Source organism: Ursus maritimus, unplaced genomic scaffold (genome assembly GCF_017311325.1).
Source record: "Ursus maritimus isolate PB19 unplaced genomic scaffold, ASM1731132v1 scaffold_25, whole genome shotgun sequence".
Taxonomy (NCBI): Eukaryota; Metazoa; Chordata; class Mammalia; order Carnivora; family Ursidae; genus Ursus; species Ursus maritimus.
In genome coordinates, this window is record NW_024425008.1 from 706,042 (window position 1) to 726,638 (window position 20,597).

Sequence of the window (20,597 nt, forward strand, 5' to 3'; positions counted from 1 at the left end):
GGGGGACAGTGGACGGCCCACCCGCAGTGACAGCGGGGGACAGTGGACGGCACACCCACAGGGACAGTGGGGGACAGTGGACGGCACGCCCACAGGGACAGTGGGGGACAGTGGACGGCACACCCGCAGGGACAGAGGGGGACAGTGGACGGCACACCTGCAGGGACAGCGGGGGACAGTGGACAGCACACCCAGGGGGACAGTGGGGGACACTGGACGGCACACCCGCAAGTTGCTAGAAGCACATCAGAGCTCTGGGAATGGCCAGGTGGTGCTGGGGGTGAAGTGCCAGGACAGTGACCCAAGTGGCTCAGCCTATCCATGGCTCTCAGGCCTGAGAACCTTCCGTAGTGTGTACCTGGAGTTGGAAGGTCCAGGCTACCCTCCCTGAGCTGCCCCTCTGTGCTGAGTGACCCCATGGATGCAGCACCACTTGCCTGGGCCTCAGTTTTCCCATCTGTACAATGGGAGTGGCACGGCCTTCCTCACGGGCTGTTGTGAGGCTCAACTTTGTAAAGAGGTGGTGTCAGCCTAGCCCCTGGTGTGACCATGACCATGTCACTCCCTACCTCCCCTAGACCTGTCTCCTCCTGTAAATCATGTGAGGACAGGCCACAGTGGACCCAAGGTCCTATTCTGAGGTGAAAGTGAGTGTTCTATGGGGCAGTGGTTCCTGGGGGCCCAGCCTGGCCCAGCCACCTCACTGGCCAGGACCAGCAGCGGGGGCGCCGGTGTGGGTGAGGTGGGTGGTCGAGGTGCCAGGGTGGCCAGGTGGGAGGGGGGCTCACTGGTGTGGGCGAGGCAGGTGGGGGGCTTGCCGGTGGGGGCCAGGCGGGGGGGGGGCAGGGGGCACCTACCCTGCTGCATGGGAGGGCTGCTCCAGGTCCCGGGGCAGCTGCAGGAGGTCTGGGTGGCTCTTCTCCACCTCCTGCAACAGGACATGTCCGGTGAGAGCCGCCGTGGCCACACCCTGGCCCCAGGGATGGCCGAGCCTCAGGCGATGGGCGCGGTCCCACCTCCAGCACGTGGTGCAGCAGGGTCACGCGGCTCTGCTGGGACTTGGTCTCCGTGAGCTTCAGCAGTGTGCTGATCTTGAAGCCATCAGCGTCCCCTGTGTGGCTGCCCTAGAGGGTCCGGGTCCGGGTTGGGAGTGAGGCCTCGGCTGCCTGGTGGGGAGGGGGTGGACATGGGGGTGGGGGGAGCTGGGGCGGGGCCGCTTACGTAGTTGAGGAAGTTTCCGATTTTCAGGATCAGCTGGCAGAAGATGGGCAGCTGGTGGCTGGTGAGCAGGCCTGTGGGAGGGCGCCAGGGCTGAGGGAGGGGAGGGAGCTGCGAGGCGTCTGAGGCTGTGGTGTGGAGGTCTTCACTCCCCTCCCCCAGGCTCGGTCCAGGGGTGGGCAGGTGACTGGAAGCCCCCACCACGGACAGGTTCAGGGGCTCTGGGTGCAGGTCTGCCAATGTGAGCACTCCTTGCACCCTCCCCACCCCGGAAGCAGATGACCACTGCCCTTTTCTGCGGATGACGTTGCTGAGAGGAACTTTCCAGAAGGTTGTAGCTGAGGCCTCCCTGGTTCTCAGCTAACCAACCCTTGCGGCTTCAGGGAGGGTGGCCCTCCTGGCTCTGTGCCCGAGATGGGAGTGGATATCTACTGCGTGCGTCCCTGCCCCGGGGCTGTGCTATATTCCTGCTCATCCCTCATCTGGAGAAAGTGGTGAGTGTACACACGTGTGCCCCTGAGCACGTCCCTGTGCATGCATGTTCATGTCTGCGCACGTGTGTGCCTGTGTGCATGGGAGCCTGTGTGTGTGCACACGTGTACCTGTGCGTGCACGCTCATGTCTGTACACGTGTGTGCCTGTGTGCATGGGAGCCTGTGTGTGTGCACACGTGTACCTGTGTGTGCACGCTCATGTCTGTGCACACGTGTGCCTGCGTGCATGGGGGTCTGTGTCTGTGTGTGCACGTGTGTATGTGCGTGCATGTAGCTGTGTATGCGTGCCTGCCTGTGTCTGCGTGTGCGCGTGCCGGTGGATGCACACATGAGTGCACATGCACCGTGAGTGTCTTATAGCAGGGTCATGTCTATGGTGAGGTGGGGAAGGTCAGCGCCCACGGGATCGCTCACGCTCCGGGTGCTGGGCCCTCCAGCCCCAGGCTTTGCCCCCCACTCACTGTTGCAGGCAGCGAGTACTAGCCGGGCCTTGGGCTGCACCATGTCCAGCACGACGGCCGTGCCCTCACACAGCAGCATGCACTCCACACGCAGCTGGTAGCTGGGGACAGAGCAGGAGATCAGGGACGGGGCCTCCCCTCACCCGTGCTGGGCCTGCGGCTCGGGGGCCCATGGTCTGGCCGTGTTCGACGTGCACGTTCCTGGGCCAGGTCCCAGAGGCCGACTCAGCAGGACTGGGGTAGGGCCCGGGAAGGGGCACTCCAGACCAGCACCTTGTGGGGTCGAGGAGGGCCATTGTCCCCATGTGGGGTGTCCCTCCCTCTCAGAGCAGGGGGCGTGTGAGTGATACGTGCGGTGTTCCTCGAGGAGTCCCGAGGAAACAGTCTGCACAGCCCCACTCCCTCCTCAAGGTCTGGGCCTGGGGGTCCGAGGGCCGCCCACTCACCAGGGAACGCCCAGCAGGAGGAGGTAGAACTGGTCGGCGTTGGCCAGCTTGGCCCGATCCTCCGTGAAGGAGCGCAGGTTTTCGATCTGCAGGGAGGAGGCCCACGTGTGGGACTGCAGCTCCCATCCCCCCCCCAGGAAGCACCCTGGACTGCGGGGCACCTGCGTGCACCTGCTCCCACCAGGTCCACTCATGTCCAGCACAGCTGTGTGTGGCTCTGGACCGAGCGTCCCTGTGTCCCCTCCTTGTTCCCTTGCTGGGAGCCCCCAGGGCAGACTCATGTCCAGCACAGCTGTGTGTGGCTCTGGACCGAGCGTCCCTGTGTCCCCTCCTCGTTCCCTTGCTGGGGGCCCCAGGGCAGACTCATGTCCAGCACAGCTCCGTGTGGCTCCGGACCGAGCGTCCCTGTGTCCCCTCCTCGTTCCCTTGCTGGAGCGTCCCTGTGTCCCCTCCTCGTTCCCTTGCTGGGAGCCCCAGGGCAGGGCTGGCGAGGTTCCTCCCCATTCACCTCGTGCTTTTCAGGAAGGAGCTTGAGGAGCTGCTTGAGAACCTCCACGTCGAATCTGGTGGTGTCCCCAGCCCGGATCATAGCAATGATGTCCTCATTGGAGCTGCAGGAGAGAGGGTTTGGCTGGGGTGGGCTCCTGGGGACCCTGCCAGTTGGGGACTGCCCTCAGCCCATGACCTCTCTGCTTCTCAGCGGCCTGAGCTGCTGGGGCACAGAGAAGGCAAACCACCTGCCTGGGGTCACACAGTAATGAGGCTGGGGGCTGAACACTGCACTCCCTGTCTGCTCCTCCTTCCAGGGAGCTACTCAGGACCCAGGCAGGCAGGCACACGCGTGCCCAGGGAGCTCCCTGGCAGGAGCCAGTGTCCAGCAGCAGCAGGGAAGGACTCGTGGGCCGGGAGCACTGCCCGCTGCTGTCTGGGCCTCAGCTTCCCCACGGAGTGGGGACTGGGGCTCTCCAAGGCCCCCAGCTTGGGGCGGCCTGCAGCTATGACCTGTCCACAAAGGGGGAGGCGCACTTCCCAGGAGAGGCCTGCAGAGGGCACTGCGGAGCCGAAGATGGGAGGTACAGGGGAGGGGGAGGCGGCTTAGTGGGAGGGCCTGCTCACCATCTAAACTGCTTCAGGAAGATGTTCAGGTTCAGGCTCTTCTTGGAGTCCAGAAACGTGATCTGGAGAACAGCCCCGCCCTGGTGTTGGTAACTGAGAGAGCACAGAGGTCCCTGTCCCGCCCCGGCCACGGCCGGGCCCCACCTCCTTGGGCTCCTTCCTGGCCGGGGCAGCCACATGCTCCTTGGGCTTGGCCTCGGGGAAGCAGAAGAGCCGCTCGATGCTGGGAAAGTCGGGCTCCACTGCCTCGGCACCCAGGCTGCTCAGCGAGGCCCACATGGAGCTGTGCTCTGTGGAGGAGGCGCCCCGGTCAGGCTCACGCACGCCCTGGGACGCCAGGGCCAGGCGGGCCCGGCAAAGGAAGCCCTCCGGTTGCTGTCACACCGTGTGCACGCATACGTGTCCAGGCTGGCGGGAGACCCGGCCTTCTCGCAGGCCTCGGCCTCGACCTTTTCCGACTGAGCACCAGCACCTGGGGGCCCGGGCCGTGCAGGGGCTGTGGCATCAGCGGTACATCTCAGCTTACAAGGGTGCGTGCGGGAGGGGAGGGTCTTCAGAGGGGCCTCTGCCCTGCCCCCGCCCCAGCCCTGCCCAGATGACCCAGGACCTAAGCCCAGAGCAGAGACTGAACAGCCCGTAGGCAGGGGGACACAGGCACAGAGGCCCCGGGCCTAGGCCCAGGCCGTAGCACCTGTGCTACGGGTATCGTGGGCCACTCACCCAGCGGGGCCCAGCCCGGGCCTCGGGAAGCGGCCACTCCCAGAGACCGGGGGTCCTCACCTCGGGCCACATTGGACGGCAGCTTCTGCCAGTTGAGCTTCTTCATGCGCAGAGTGGGGGGGTTTATGCGCCGGTGGCTTGGGACCCCGGCAGAACCCAGGCTGTGGGTCACATGGGCCACAATGATCTCCTCCTCGCCACCCACCGTAGAGGAGCCAGAGGGACCCGGCAGGGGTGGGGGTGGAGGAGGGCCAGGCAGTGGGGGTGGTGGGGGGCACCCCATGCCTGGGAGTGGGGGAGGTGGGGGAGGTAGGGCCCCACTGGAGACAGGCAGCGGGGGTGGGGGAGGGGGTGGGGGTGCTGGGGCTCCCAGGCCTGGCAGTGGGAGAGGTGGGGGCGGTGGGGGTGGTGGGGGCGGTGGGGGAGGCCCTGCAGGGGAGCCAGGGAGTGGGGGTGCAGGTGGGATTGGGGTAGGCGCCTGCCGCTGGGGGGCGGCCATGCTGCTCGAGCTCTGGACGTCGACGATGTGCAGGCTGGTGAGGTTGGCCTCGGGCTGCTGGTCCTCCACACCCGCCTTCGGGGCACCACTGTTTTGGGGCATGCTGCCCTTCCAACTCTGGCCTAGGTCGGCCTGGACACTCTTGTGGGCCTTGTTCAGGGAACTCGGGCGTGGCCGCCCTTTGACGGACAGGAGCCGCTCCACCATCTCCTCTACGGTGCATTCCTGGACTGCGGCGGGGGTGTCCAGGGTCAGGGCACAGGGCCAGAGGACATGGGTGTGGGGTGGCGGGAAAGGCATGGCCACTGCCGTCAGGCACAGGGTGGGGGAGAGGCCAAGGACGGGAGCCCTCCCGCAACGGTCCAAGACCCCACTGTCTGTCCGCTAGGCTGGGGTCAGCGAGGGGGCTGTGGGCACGGCACCCCCGCTCTGCCCCACCTGCTCACCATCACTGGCCAGGAGCACGGCCCGGTGCACCAGGTTCTCCAGAGCCTCCCAGAGCAGCTGGCTGGAGGGGAGGGTGGGGTCCAGGTAGAGGAGACCCTGCAGCACGGACAGCAGCTGGGAGGAAGCTGGGGAGCAGCTCACCTGGGTGGGGGGGAAAGGACGGGTCAGCAGCCGAGCCCATCCTGGGGCAGGCTGACCACAGCGGGCTTCGGACTGCCAGGAATGTCCACCCTGTCACCACTCTGTGCCTTGCAGGGGCACTGCGGATGAGCCGGAGTGGGGCTCCCTGACTGCCGCGCCGGTGACGTTCGGGGTTGGACAACTCTCCACTCTGGGGGCTGCCCAGTGCACTGTGGGATGTCTCACGGCATCCCTGGTCTCCACCCCCCCAAAGCCGGGAGAACCCCTGCCCAACTGAGACCACCCCAAATGTGTCCAAATGTTTCCGGCGACACGTGTCCCCTGGCTGAGAGGCGTGGGTTCAGTGAAGGACAGGAGGTCCCAGCCAGGGAGGGCCTGAGCTGGACCAGAACGCGGCCTCCTGGCCTCCTGCTGGTCCCGGAGCCCCTCAGGCCATTTGAGGCAGCTGGCCTGCTGGGGCCCAGGACAGCTCAGCTACCTCTGGGCAGCCCTGGTCTTTGGGACGCTGTCCTCCTGGGTCCCCGGGCCTTGGCTCTGTGCCTGTGCCAGCGAAGACGGCCCCCAGGCTGCCCGCTGCAGCTCCAGGCTCCTCCCAGTCCACGCCCGGACCCCCCCGCGGCTCCCTGATGTGGCTCCAGATCCGGTCGGGTGGGTCTCCCAGGGCGGGGAAGGCAGCGTGTCGGAGCCCTGCACCCCTGCCCCTGGAGACGGTCCCCGGCAAGCTTGCTCCGGCCCCGCTCACCTTGTGGAACACAGACGCGAAGACGTCTTGGTGGCTGTTCATGTTGACGCCCCCACAGATGCGCAGAAGCTCCTCCTCGTCCTCGGCCTTGGCCTCCTCGAAGGCCTCCAGCTGGATCAGCAGGTCGGCGTCCTCCAGGTCCCTGGGGCAAGAGGGGCCGGGCGGGCTGAGGCCACTGCCCCACCCTGGACGGACGCACAGACGCCCCTGTGCGGGGCTGTGCTGGGCACGTGGCCCCACCCAGGACAGTGGTCCTGATGGGGCCTGGGAGGGCAGTTCTCAGCTACCTGGGCTCCCAGAACCCAAATACGTTGGAATTTCGGAAAAACCGCAAATGATCTGTAGCATAAGTCTGTCCTGTACGGTTTCTGAGATATACTTACCCAGAGAGCGCTTTGTGGTCTATCTACACTCCTACTTAACAAGGCGTCCTGCATTGTATCTGGCGACACCCAGGCCCCTGGGCGGGGGCCGTTCTGCAGGGTGGCCGACAGGCAGTGTGAGCGGGACCTGGGTTGAGCAGGGCGGGCCCACTGGGGCTACTCCTGGAAGTCCCCTCTGCCCATTGCCCATCTGGACCCCAGGGAAGGGTGAGCCCGGCTTTGGAGAACAGTGATGGGGACTCACCGTAGCCGCGTCAGAATGTCCAGCAGCTGCAACCCTGGGAAGGGACAGTGGGGTCGCTTGTGTCTTCTCATGCCTTCCCCTCTGCTCTCTCCGTGGGCTCATTCCCACCCCCCAGCACACCCAGCCCGTGGGGCAGGAGGGGGACCCTGCCATTGCTACAGGTACCAGGAACACTCTGGAGGGCACACACGGCTGTCCCCGCTAGATGGTCATGGCCACCACTGGCAGGACTGGAACCGAGGGGTGGGCCTCACACTGAGAGCCATGCAGGACTCCTGTCCGGGGCCGCAGGGGCCCCAAGTCCACCAAAGGGAGCTGGTGGGGGCGGCCTCCCAGAGCCTTCCCCTGGGGCCCTGCAGGGGGCAGTGTGGGCCGGGCCAGGGGCGGTTACCAGTGAACTCCCCGCGCAGCTGGGCGCGGGTGCGGAGGTCCTCGGGGCCCAGGATGATGGCGTTGATCACGCTGAGCAGGGTGACGACATAGGGCACGTTGTCGCTGTCGGAGAGCTCACTCATGATGACACTGAAGCGGTACTGCTGGCTGCGCACCGTCTGCAGGGCGGGCGGGCGGGGTCAGCACGCGTCCCGGGCCCTGCACCCACCCAGGCGCCCCCGAGGCTCACCTTGTAGTGGTCCAGGGCGTCCAGGGTCAGCACGTGGCCCTCGGGGGAGTAGATGCACAGCGCAGCCAGCAGCTCGAACACCTGCTTCTTGACCATCACGTTGGACGTGTCCAGAGCTGCCAAGGGCGGGCCGGGAGTCTCAGCGGGGCCCACGGTGCATCCCAGGCCTGGGCTCCTCCTCCTCCCGGCAGCCCCTCCCCACCTGCACCTGTCTGACGGGAACCCACCCTCCCGCGGACAAGCCGGGCCCCCAGGTGGACGCCAGGGGACGCTCCGCACCGGGGCACTGGCCGCATCGGGGGCTGGCCTCCGCGGGCGCCCACCCCCTCCAGGACCAGAGAGGCAGATGCTGCAGGGAGGGTGTGCTTGGGCTGGGCCTTAGTTCTGAGAGCGGTCCCTGCCGGCTCTGGGCCCAAGGCCCACACTGGCACGGCCCCCCGGCCTGACCCATGTTTTCACCAAACAGCCCATGGCACCTCCTTGTTGTCATGCCCCCCTCCTCCCACCTCATCCCTGGGCTGGGGAAGTTTTGGGGGTGTCCCTTAGCTGGCCTTACTGAAAGGCCACAAACACACAGGTGCACCACCCAGTCCGGGGTGCGTACGACGGGCATGAGTAGCCTCTGGCTCGTTCACCCACAAAGGCTCTCGCCCACCTCCACCGGCCGACCCACCGTCACTGCCCCCTCCTTCAGCTCTTGTTGCTACCATTGAACAGCACGGCCTGGAGGGCAAGGGACACAGTGACCCCTCATGAAGGGCCACCTGAGGTCACCCCCAAAGGGAGAAGACTGACTGGGTGCAGCCTGGGGAGACTTCCTGGAGGAGGTGACCATGTGTGAGAACTTAAGGAGTCAGCAGGTGCACAAAGGCACAGAGCAGCCTGAGCAGGAGGTGGGAGTGGGGCACAGAACGGGCAGGGGTGGGGGTGTGGGGAAAGGGGAGATACCGCCAGGTGCAAGTGCTGGCTTGGAGCCAGGCAGAATGTGAGCGGGGCTACTCAGGTGGACTTGTGTTTTTGGCCCAGGTGAGGCCGGCTGCCAAGGCATGGACCAAGGTGGCAGGTGGGAGGGAGGGGCGCTGGAGGCCAGAGACGGGGAAGGGGGCGGGGCACGAACAAGCACAGGGCTGGACGGAAAGCCCAGGCCAAATCACAGAACAGAGGAGGCAACTAGGTGCAGCTGGTAGAGGACCATGGCTCCTAGGTGACCCGGAGGTCTCAGACTCGGGGCAAACAGGAACCTGGTTCTTCCTCCAGGAAGCCCTCCCTGCTGCCCAGCTGAGTTCTCTCCTGTGACCCCAGCCCGCCCTCTAACCTCCGTGCCCGGAGCCTCATAGGGAGTTACGCAGGGGTGTCCGTGCCAGGTGCCCGCCCGGCGCCCGGCAGCGGGCCGCGGCTCACCCAGGGAGAGCTGGCGCACGTAGGCCTGGTTGCTGAGGATGTACTCGATGCCCTGCTGCGAGTTCATGACGGCGCGCACGCAGCTGATGCAGGTGAGCTGCAGCAGGGCGTCGGCGATGCGGGCCACCCCGCGGCCGGACAGGCGCGCCAGGGCCTCGAGCAGCAGGTCCAGGCCGCTCTGCTCCAGGAACTGCACCATCCAGCTGCCGTCACTGCTCTCCAGGCGTTTGCGCAGGCCCGAGTAGTTGACCACGGAGGGCATCTGCAGCAGCCGGATGCACAGCTCGGGGTCCGCGCTCTCCAGGTTGGCCTCCGTGGGGTCCGAGTCCTGCGGCCCCAGCTTCTCCTTCAGCGCGGCCCACTTGCGCTGCGCACCCTCCTTCACCGACATCTTGCCGAACTGTGGGGCCAGAGGCAGACGGGCGTGAGCCGCTCACCCGCGAGGGGAGGCGGTGTCCTCTGCCTCGTGTCTCTCCCCACCTGCCAAAAGGCCTGCCCGGGGACACCGGGCCCTCGCCCGGTCAGGGCAGCCACCGTCCAGGGACTTCTCCTCACACGCATCCCTGATGAACCGCCGCAGCCGCCGAGTGGGCAGGAGCACCGCCTCCCTGTCCACCCGAGGACCTCAAGGAGGCTACACTGGCAGGAACACCACTGACTCAGTAGTGACGATGCAACAAAAGTGGCATCTCTGGGGTTCCCTTATCTTGTCCCAGAACACTTCCCCTGCCCCCGGGGGACAGGGTCAGATACGGACAGCAGGGAGGGGCCATTCCAGATCCCGGGCTCTTGTGGGCTGCCCACGGCATCAGGTGTGTGGCTGGGGAAGGGGCTGACTTGAGGGTCAGGCGCGGTGCCCACCCCCATCACGAGCAAGGCCAGGGCCCTGTGGGGAAGCAGCCCTGCCAGGCCCTGGCCTCTGAGGCCCTCAGTGGGTCAGTCAGTGTGGGCAGAGGACTGGATGTCCCCCTAGGCCCTTGGCATGTGGAACTTTACTGGATGCGGCCTCAACAGGTGTGACCCCCCACCCACAATGCCTCCCAACACGTGCCTTTCCCCAAAAGAGGACAGGCCTCTGTGCCTTTGCCACACCCACCAAACCCCCCTCCTCGGGGCCCTCGGCAGTGACGCTGTCCTCAGCCACAGCCCCTGGGGACTGGCCTCAAAGGTCAGGGGCAGCCCAGGCTCTCCTGCGACCATGTATGGCTCGGGTCTTGTATTTAGTGCGTGAGAAGGACGGCATGGAGCTGCTGAGAGGGAGCCCGAGAAGCAGAGCATGGCAGGACCACTGCGCCTCACGCCCAGGGCCTGGCCCTGCCACTGCCCACCCCAGACCCCCCAGGCCCCTACGTTACAGAAGACGAAAGGGAGGTGGCAGCTAGAGAAGCCAGGTCACATGCCCAGCCCCCAGAGTTGGAAAGGGCAGAACGGAGTGAGCCTGGACCCCACGCAGAGGCTGGCCAGAGAGAGGCTGGCTGTCCAGCCCAGCCTCCCTCTCAGGACTGCTGGACCCAGTACATTAGGGGGAGACCCCAGGGGCCATCTGAGGTCCTACAGGAGACAGAGGCTGCACTCAGGTCCCTGGCCTGGCTCACGGCTGGCGTTCCCGGAGGCCCCGCTCCCCCTCTGCTTGGTGAGTGTCTTGGGTGTCCTCCTTTGTGCTCCCCGAGCTCCCCCCACCCCCGGCATGGGATGGTCTGGCATTCCAGCAGCTCCTCCTCTGTTTGAAGTGGGTCCACACCAGGAATCCAGACCCCCACCCAGCCCTCATCCTCCTGCCTGGCTGACTGCCACGCAGGCCCGTGGGGTGCCCCAGGAAGGCGGCCTGGCTGAGGGGAGGAGAGGCTCTGGCCTGCTTGTGTACCGGCTCTGGGCCCACCATGCCACTCGTCCCGCGTGAGCCACCCTGCCTGCACCGAACCTCTGGCATCTGCCTACTGGGGGCATCCCGAGAGGCAGTGGGTGTGGGCATCCCTGCGGGGGGTCGGGTGTCCGTCAGCCCTCCCTGTGACTGCATGGTTTCACCTGCTCCCTCCCCCACCGTCGACTCACCCAGATGCGCAAGACCTTCCGGCTGCCTCTGCCCACCCATTCCAGGCCCTGCCTCGGGCTGCCCCTCACACTCTCCTGGCTTCTCATCACTGCTGACCGCTGAGCTGTGCGGCTGCCAGCTGTGGCTCCGGTCCCTCTTGGGCAGCCTCCCGGTGCCAGGGGAGGGGGCTGCTCCTGGCACCATGAAGAGCACAGCAGAGCGGCCTTCGCACACACTGCCACCCACCCTGGGTGCCGCCTAAAGACGCAGCCAGGACTGCCCCTCCCTTCCTCGCCCCACCCCCGTCCTGCTGGCCCAAGTCCCTGCTTCCTTGGCACAGGCTGAGTGGTTGGGGCCTGAACTCTCCCAGGACAGGCCTTCAGCGTCTTAAGTGTCTTCTCTAGCCAAGAGCCCCCGGGGTCCCTCGATGCAGAAAACGACCTCTCAGAGACAGCCTGCTCGGTCTAGGCACCTCACCCGACACTGCCCGGGCCTCCCTGGGTCACTGGCTCATGACCCGGAGAGACCCCCCACGTAGGGGCCCCTGCAGGAGGTGATCAGCCCCGTCTACCTGCCCTCGAAGGGTCCTAAGCTGTGTGCCCCGGAGCTGAGTTTCACAAGCTGGTCATGCCCCTCCATGTGTGCCTCACACACGTGCCGGAGCGGCACCCATGCACAGCAGACACGCGTCACGTAACACGGACGCACGTGCACGAAGGCCTCCTGTACAGGCACATGGTATCACACACAGCAACAACCCCAGAGAGGACGTACAGACGCACTCCACCTGCGCAGGCGGCATCCACCCACAGAACACTGAGGCCACGGTGACAAGGACCGCGGACACGCACATGGAAACTATAACGCGCTCCCACTCGCCTGCCTGTCTGCCTGGGGACTCTGTCAAGGGCCGGTGGTGCTGACCCGGTCCCTGCGAGCAGCGGCTCCGAGGAAACGGCCTCTGCCTGCTCCCCTCCACCCCCCCGGGGGGTGGTTGGACGGTCCTGCCGGGAGCCCCAGACAGAACCAGGCATGTACTGCGTCAGGAGAACAGCGTGGGGAATGACCCCTCCTGGCAATACCCAGGACCGCGTGGGAGGCAGAAGCCAGACTGCTGGGCTTACTGGCTGTGTGCTCCTGGGGAAGGGGCTGCCCCTCTGCTCTCCGTCTGTACAGTGACAGGTGCGCTGGGGTTCGCAGGGCATAAACTGGACCCGGCCCGCACCGACTGAGCGCTCCTGGCTGCTGTAACTCCGGCCGCCGCCGCGCCCGCCCTCCCAACCCTGCCCAACCCTGCCCAACCCGTGGGTTGAGTGTCCCGAGGCAAGCCTGGCCTGGCGCCTAGACAGGGCGGGGTCGCAGGGACCCTCCCAGCCTCCGCCTGGCCAGGGTGGGGCGGGGCCACATGCTCAGGAATGCGATCACAGGGCGGGGCCAGCCTTCCGGGGGCGGGGCCACATGAGCAGGAATGTGATCTCGGCCCCCCCCCGACGGGGGCGAGGCCAGCCTTCCGGGGGCGGGGCCAGCGCATGAATTTGCATTTGCAGAGCCTTTTTTGCAGCCGGCACCACCCACAGAGCACGACCCTCTCCTAGGGTCCAAGTACCCGGCGGCTCGGGCGTACCCTGTCCGTCGGGCGCTGCAGCAGCCCCAAGCGCCCCGCATGGGCAGGCCGTCCCCCTGCACCAGGGCAACTCTGGTGGGCAGGGACCTTTTGCAGAGGAAGACACTGGGGCTCTGACATGAGTGGCATGTTCCCCAATGCTTCTTCAGTGCTCCATTTTTTCTACCAATAAAGTGGGGTTCCCGCTGTGGCGGGGCCACGCTTTCCCCTCAGAGCTCTCCTGGGTCAGCCCACTGGCCGGGCTGTGCTGCTCACCTGAGCTCACCCAGCCCACGCCTGGCCAGCCCCGCGCAGCAGTACCGGCACCTCTATCCGGGCACCCACATGCCCAGGCAGCTGTGCTGACTCATGGGAAGCCACCGCCCCTGCTTGGCAGCCGCCTGTCAAACAGAGTGTGTTCCTGGGGGGGCGGGCAGGGGGCAGGGTTGAAGCTGCCCCCCCACCTGACCTCAGAATCCAGCCCCTGCCATGCAGACGGAGAAACTGAGCCAGAGAGGAAGGGCCTCCTGAGGTGGGCACCAGGCGCCAAGCTGGGTCCTGGGCATGGCTGGTGGGAGCTCCCTGCATGGGCTCCCCCCCACCACCGCCCGCCCCAGCTTTGAACAGTGTGGTGGGGTGGGGATGCCCGGACTAAGTGCCAGAGCTCGGCACCCTTGAGGAGCGGGTTTGGGCTTCCGTTCCTTGATCGTGGAGGGGCTGGGGGACCCAGCGGTGGGAGTGAGGGGTAGGAAAGGCACCGGCTGGGGACACGGGCACCCAGGAGAGGGGTGGCTGCTGTAGGGAGGCAGCTTCAGGGCGGCCCTGCCAGCGTCACCACAGGGCTGGGGTGCTTCTGGGCCCAGAGCCAGAGAGGGCGCGGGGGCGGGGTGCAAAGAGTGAGCTTGTCTTCCTTGGGGAAGGCGGGTACAATGGCAGGAGCGGGGTTCCGGAACTGGGAGGCAGGGGCTGCCACACTGTATTTTTAGCTCCAAATTTTTCCACTGCCTGGCAACCCTTGTATTGTGTTTCCAGCAGCGATTCCCTGGAGCTCAGGGGCAGCCCGGGCCCTGCAGGACTGGGGGAAGCCGCTGGAGCTGATTCCTACCCGGATCCCCCATCCCCCTCCCTTCCATCACCTTGGCTCCTTTCGAGCCTCCAGTGCACGCACGACCCTCCCCACAAGGCTGTGAGCCCTCCTTGCGTGGGTCACCCACCATGGGCTCATCCCAGGTCGGGGGCTAATGCACAGTGGGCCTTGGGGAAGGAGGTACAACCTAGTGCCTACCCACCGCCCACCCATCCACAAGCAAACAGTGCGGAGGGCCTTGGCCAAGGGTGGTGTCCTCACGGGCCCCTGGCCGCTCTCTTGTCCAAGGAGCACTCCAGCCCACCGCTGCCCTCAGTCCCAGGATGGAGTGCAGGGCCTGTGCCTCCCAAGTCCTCACCTGAACCCCACCCCCCACCCCACTGTGTGTGCATCCAGCAACAAGACTGAGGGGCTGCTTGGGGGCAGGTGGGCACCAAGACCTTCACAGTGGTGCTGAATTAAAAACAGAGACAGGAAGTAGGACAGTAAGTCGTACTGAGTAGGATTTCAGCCATCAAACATGTCCCACCAAACACACGCCTGAATGCTAACAGAAGTTGCATCTGGGGTGAATGTGGTCATTTTCATAATTAGAGAGAAAGAGCATAGTGATAGAAAAGGCCCACAGTCTCTGAGGGGAACTGGGTTCAGAGGGGGCCCGCCCCCCATGCAGGTCACCAGGGAGTCAGGGCAGAGCTGACAGCTGGTCTCCTCTGTGGCACTAAGGCTACGCAGGGTGGAGGGGGATGGAGGGGGCTGGGCTGGGCTGGCTAGCGCTGAGAGCCAGGCGACGCCGCTGGTCAGGGAGGCCGGGCCTGGGCTTGGGCCACTGTGCCCCAGGATCTGGGGACAGGTGGGAGTCATGTCAGACACACAGTGCCCAGGCCTGACCTGTTTGCCTCCTCCACGGGTCCCACCCTCCTGGGTTAGGAATAGAAGCGGGTGGAAGCCGCAGAAAGCTGCAGAGAGGGCTGACGGACTTGGGCGGACAGGAAACGCCTGCTAGAGGGCGGTGGGCGGCGTGGGAGCTGACCCTGCCCCCTTGCTCACTGGGAGGAGGGTGCTTGCAGGGCAGCCCTGGCCCGCTGTGTGTCTGCATTTCTGAGAAAGGGCTGGGGGTGGTCTGGGAGTCCCGCCTGACCCAGTGGATGGCTTGCTGGTAGGGAGGACAGGAAGGGCGGAGGCACCCGCGCCAGGAAGCTGAACTTTCGCTTCCACCTGCACTAAGGCTCATAGGGACTGGGTCGGCCCTGGCCTCCTGCTGTCGCCAGGCCTCATCTCCCCAGCTGTGCGAAGAGCAGGGCCAGGGGACTTCCTGGAGGGCCTGGCCACCCCTGACATTCTCAGGGTTTGGGTCCAGAGTCTGGTGCCCACCTGCCCCAGCACAGGAGAGCAGCACGCGGTGGCTGAGGACGGAGTGGTCGAGGACACGGTGGCTGAGGACGACAGTGACGTCTGTTGCCACCTTCTGTGGCTGAGCCAGTTCTGTCAGGGATGGCTTGCGGGGAGTGATGGGTAGAGACCCGTGGCTGGGTGTGAGGGAGGTGAGGAACTGCCCGGGCCCCAGGTGGCAGGGCGGCGTCTGAATCTGGGGCTGTTCTACCACAGGGCCCGGCACCTCGCCACAGCTTCCACCCGCAGGGCCTCCCCTGAACCCCACGAAGACCTCAGGCTGGCCACCAGAACCCCTCCTTCCTGGGTTGTGCCCCCCAGATCAGACGCAGCTCAGAGATGCCTCCTCCAGGAGGTCCCGTGTCCCTCCTTGTCTCCCTGCTGCCCTTGGGAAAGGCCTCTCCCAGCCTGGGAGGACCCTGGGTGCCTCAGGCTTTGGGCTGCAGACTGCCCACTGCCTGCCCTGGCAGTCCCTGCCCCTGGCCCTGTCCCATGCCCCAGCTGGGGCTGCCCACCCAGGAGCAGGGAGAACAAAGCCTTGGATTGAGAGTGGGGGAGGGGCCACCCGGCACTGCCAGGGGCTGTGGCTAGGGCCCTGGGGGCAGAGGACGGCTCAGCTTCTGGGTGAGATCAGGCTCTGCCAGGGACTGGCTGTGTCTCTCGGACAACCCACAGGACTTGCCGGGGCCCTGGTTCCAGTCCTCAAATGGGGACAAGCATGTCAATGCCAACCCCTGAGCCCGCCGACAGATCCATGGGACACCATCTGTAAATCCGGCCCTGGACATGCGCAACTGCCTGCGCATCCACTGGTCCACTGCCGCCTCCTCCCCCTCCTCAGCCAGGCTGCCAGGGGCCAACATCGAGCTGGGACGCAGCCCCCACTCGGCCCCTGGACCCCCTGGTTCGGCAGTGAGCAAGACCCTCAGCGTCCAGCACGAGGTGCCCGAGGCATCCCTTGCCAGTTGCCTAGGGCCAGGCCCATCGAGGACTCGGTTTTCTCATCCTAAAACGGCCAAGATGTTCTCCAGGGTTGCTGGGTTTGCAGGGCCAGTCCCACCTGCTGGCCACCGGGCCTGCCTGGCCTGCACACCCCACTTCCTCTGCCCCTACCTCCACAGCAGCCCGGAAGCACCAGGCAGGGCCGTAGGCACCTCCAAAAGGGCAGGATCCCATCTGGGCACGTGGGGCTCCTGTTCTCAGGCACTCAGTCTGCGCATGTGGGGAGGTAGAGACAGGCAGGGAAGGGGGACAGGGAGCGCCCCCCACCTCTGGCCGGCTGAAGAGCGGACCTTGGCCTCCCTGCCGTTGTGTGCCAAGCTGTACTTAGAGCTGAAATAGGGACCCGTGCATGGGGACACGGACAGCGGGGGAAATAGGCTGCACGCTGAGGCCACACCTGGGGCCCGAGAGGACCCGGGACCAGGCACAGACGGGGAGACTAAGGCCCTCTGACACAGCTGGCCAGGGCCCACGCTGGCAGCCACGCCCATGTCTGCTAGCACTCAACAAGGCCAGGACTGAGCTCAGGAGCAGAGAAACCCGGGACCCACGGGCTGTGTGTGTGTGCGCATGCAGTGGCAAGCCCCGGCTGGGCGTGATGGGTGCTGGGGGCAGTGCAGGAAAGCCAATGCCCAGGGCTCTGTGTGTGTGTCCGGAACTGGTATCCTCCTCCCTGACCCACTGGGCCCTGGGTTAGCCTTGAGGCGAGGCTTGGAGGTTAGGCCTCAGCGGCCCCATCTGCTAAATGGGAAGCACAGTCTGCCTCCACCTCCCCAAGTGTGGTTCCTGACTGGTCTCCCAACCACAGAAGGCTCTATCCAATGACCCTCAGCGGCCCTGGCTATGCACCCCTGCTCGGTCGGACTCTGCCTTCCCTGTGGGGTTGGCCCAGGCCAACCTCATGGGAGCAGGGGGCCCTCTGCCCACCTTCCAGGCCCTCTTTTCCCATGTGGGCACAGCTTGCAGGGAGAGGGGTGGTGGAGGGGGCTGCAGCAGCACAGGGGTGGGAGGGCGCCCCGACCAGGGCTTTGGTGAGGGAAAACTGCAGGGATGAGATGGGGCTGGGTGGGAGGGTGGCCGTGGCGGGTGGCAGGCAGAAGAGGGAATTCTGTCCGCAGGTAGCCCCGGGGGAGAGGCCTCTGTGTGGTCTAGTCATCCCAGCACCTGTAACCACCCCCCATGGCCAGAAGGGCCCACTGACTCCAGGGGTCCAGCTCGGCAGGCCTGTGGCAGCTGCCTGGAGTCATACAGGTGGGGGCCCCGGTGCTGCCCCCTCCCCTGGTGGGAGCCCGGGGGCTGCCGCTTGGCCAGGACAAAGCTCTCCTATTCTCAGAGTGGTGGTGCTGGGACCCCGAGGGTCCTGTGGTGGTGACGAGGGACATGGGGCTAGCCTTGGCCTCCAGGTGCTCCCCCGGGGCCGGCCAGGTCTCGCCGTGACCCCGGGGAAGCACTTCCTGTATGGCCGCCCTCTGGCCCACGGGAGCAGTGAGGTGAGCACAGAGGCTGGTGCGCGCAGTACAGGCTTCATAAATGCGTCCTGCCAGGCGTCACCGCTGATTCTACAGCCCGACAGCCCCATGCCTCAGTTTCCTCTTCTGTGAAATAGATGATAATCACAGTACCCATGCCTCACCGGTGGGCGCAAGGGTGGGAGGCCATGGGGCGGGAACGTGGCAGGCTGGCTCATTCATTCCTTCGCTCAGTCCCTCCTTCTGCACACAGACCCTGCTCAGGGCGCCGGGCAACGCTGCCGTGCACAGGCCAGCCTCTGGGCCGCTCTCAGGAGGCTGCTGTGCCCCTGGCAGAAGGGGCCCGGAGAAGCCGCACACCCAGTCAGTCCCCTCCTTAATCACACCTTGGGAGTGCTGTCGGGCAGACAAATAGCAGCGGCCCCTCCTGGGAGGACAGGCTCACCCTGCGCCTCTCTCCCTGCCTGGCTGGGGAGGAGGTTGGCGGTCACCGCAAAAGAGCTGCCCTTCCTCTTGGAGTTTTCTCTACGCACTGGGTAGATGGCCTGTGAACAGACCCCACACCAGCTCAGGACCAGGCTGTCCTGGTTCAAAGGTGAAGCAGGCAAGACCCTCCTTACTAGGGTGAGGCTGGTAGGCAGCCACAAGGTCAGACCCTGCTCTCACACCTCCAGTGATGGGGAGCTCACCCCCTCACACGCACTCCTTCCTAATAGGTTGAAACCAGCCTCCTCGTCTTGGACATCCAGGGTCCCCCAGGCGTGGCGCTGTCTGGGGACAGCCCTGAAGAGACTGGCTCCTGCCTGGCCTCAACCTTCCAATCTTGGCCTGTCTCCCCTAGACCCACTTCTGTCCACTGTCCTGAAATAGCGGTGGACATGCCTTTCCCAATCCACTGTGTCCACTGGGCCCTGAACCATGCAACTACTAGACACCAGCTGTGTGCAAGACCAGTGCGGGAAGGAGCCAAGCAGCTGAGTCAGGCCCCATCCCTCAGACTGTGGGGGGACTTTGCCTTCCAGTTCCTCCTCTGGGTGCCCTGGAGAACACTCCCTGCCCCAGTCCAGAGCCAGGGCAACCACGTTGTGCCCTGTACCCGCCGGCAGTGCCCAACATTTTCCGGCTGCCTTCCATCCCTCCCCCGCCCTCGGGAACCTGCTAACTCTTCCAGCCTGGAAAATCACCGCACTTTGATGAAAGGCGAACAGAGTGTATGGAAGGTTAGGAGCTCCCAGGTCCCAGCATGTGAGGCGCGTGCAGTTAGCTCCGACATCTACCCACACCCCCACAAACCTCACCTGATAGTCAACTCTGCTGGAAAGCAGTGCAACCTGACAGGCTGCCTGGGTGGGTCCCAGGAGGGCAGCCCACCTGATCACACCGGTCCTCTCCCCAGCAGGGCCCCTCGGCCTGTCTGCTGGCCGTGAGAACCTGTCCATCAGCCCCGCGCTCCTCGGGAGAGACGGAAGGTGGGGCCGGGGTCAGCTGGGGGCTATTGCCCAACTTGGCTTTTTAAATGAAGAGTTGGTGCTGCCCTGCTGAGGGAGTGGGGGCAGTGCGAGGCCCAGACCTCAGACCTGGCACCAAATGCAGATATTTGATGCACCAGGGCTGCAGCCCCCCCCCCCCCCCCCCCGCCACAGGACTCCCTGCTCTGGGTGGCACTGTGAAGGGGTTTGAGGCATTTGCTTTGGGTCTCTTCCTCTCCACTGAGAGTGACAGGAAGGAGGTCCATGCCTGAACCACTGTCCCCATCCTTCAGGGTGCAGATGGGGAAACTGAGCCCCAGAGCAGGCAAGTGTCCTGCCCAGATCCCAATGCCTGAGGGAGCAGGAGGCGGGGCTGGTGGGAAGGGAAGTTCCCAACTCCAGCTACACTGAGGGTGTGCATGACCCAGACAGGGTCATGGCCATCCCCACCCACAGGACTCCTGGTGTGGCCGGTAGGACAGGGCACCAACGCTGTGGTCACAACGGAGGCCAGCCACCATGCGGCCTGGGGCCCTAGGTTACAGAGCCTCAGGAGGCCAGGCACACAGACCTGCCTGCCTGAGCTCCCAAGGGCAGCTGGAGGCTGATGGGGCACCGCTGGTAACCCCAATTCCTTCCCGAGGTCATGCTCATTCCTCAGGCCCCTCCCCAGGAAGGAGGAGCACAGAACCAGCCTCCCACTCCCAGGCTTACGAGCCCGGCCAGGAGGAACCCAGAGCAGTGATGGGGGCTCGTGCCCCCAAGGCCTGCCTGTGGGGGTGCCAGGGCTCCGTGTGCGCCCACCTGCGCCCAGGCAGCTACAGACACAACAGCATAGGGGGGACCCCAGGCCGGCGCGCACCTCGCGGGGCTACCGGGCTGCCGACCCGAAGTTGAAGTTTATTTTCCCAACTGTGGCTGATTCATGGTCAGGATGTGGCGGCGGCCGCGGGGAGGGGAAATTCTGCCCGCAGCGGGCGGGGCGTTGGCCCGCAGACCCTCGGCCCACCACCGCGGCCACTGCGAGCGGGAGGCGTCTAGACCGCGCGGTGGTCTGCAGTCCGGGATGGGCTGCTCCCTGGGGCCGGGGGCTCCGGGGCGCCGGCCGGGAGCTGGGAGCCGGGAGCCCGTCGCCCTGTGCCGCCACCTGGGGTGCACCCCGCGCTCCCCCAACACCCCCTCCCCGGCCCCAAGAGCCCCCTCGCTCGGACTCAGTTTCCCCTGTGGCTCCTGGGGGGCGCGGAGGCGCGGACTTACCGGACGGGGGCGCGGCGGCGCTCGCTCGGGTCGGGCCAGGGGCCGCGGCTGCCGGCCCACCGCGGGCTTCGCAGGCTCGGGCTGGGCTCGGTGTAGGCTGGGCTCGGGCTGGGCTCCCGCTCCGCGGGGCGCGCGGAAGAGGAGGTGCCGCCCCGCCCCGCCAGCCGGCGGCCACGTGGGGAGCGGGCGCGGCCCGGGGCGGAGTCGGGGAGGGGTCGCCTGGAGGCCCCGCCCTGCCGGGCCTGGTGGCGGGCGCGCCCGCGGTGGGGGAGCTCTGCCTTCCCGGGCCGGTACCCGCCGGCGACCGCCTCCCCTAGAGGTCGCCCCTTCCCCACCCCCCACCCCCCCCCCC

The 20,597-nt window shown here is 66.0% G+C and overlaps 1 protein-coding gene across 7 annotated transcripts in view; it reads right to left on the reverse strand.

Moving 5' to 3' along the window:
- INF2 (inverted formin 2) overlaps positions 1-20,349 on the reverse strand; it is a 30,166-nt gene extending 9,817 nt beyond the window's left edge. For all 7 annotated transcript variants that reach the window (XM_040641324.1, XM_040641323.1, XM_040641329.1 and 4 more), the window contains exons 1-16: positions 20,246-20,349; positions 8,935-9,334; positions 7,534-7,649; positions 7,303-7,462; positions 6,912-6,945; positions 6,285-6,426; positions 5,401-5,542; positions 4,516-5,184; positions 3,880-4,025; positions 3,736-3,797; positions 3,128-3,230; positions 2,620-2,705; positions 2,174-2,274; positions 1,222-1,292; positions 1,017-1,124; positions 858-928 (exon numbers count right to left, since the gene is read on the reverse strand). In XM_040641324.1, the coding sequence (XP_040497258.1) occupies positions 858-928; positions 1,017-1,124; positions 1,222-1,292; positions 2,174-2,274; positions 2,620-2,705; positions 3,128-3,230; positions 3,736-3,797; positions 3,880-4,025; positions 4,516-5,184; positions 5,401-5,542; positions 6,285-6,426; positions 6,912-6,945; positions 7,303-7,462; positions 7,534-7,649; positions 8,935-9,325 (2,402 nt within the window). In that variant the 5' untranslated portion in view covers positions 9,326-9,334; positions 20,246-20,349. The remainder of the gene's footprint in view (positions 1-857; positions 929-1,016; positions 1,125-1,221; positions 1,293-2,173; positions 2,275-2,619; positions 2,706-3,127; positions 3,231-3,735; positions 3,798-3,879; positions 4,026-4,515; positions 5,185-5,400; positions 5,543-6,284; positions 6,427-6,911; positions 6,946-7,302; positions 7,463-7,533; positions 7,650-8,934; positions 9,335-20,245) is intronic.
- Positions 20,350-20,597: the final 248 nt, after the last annotated feature.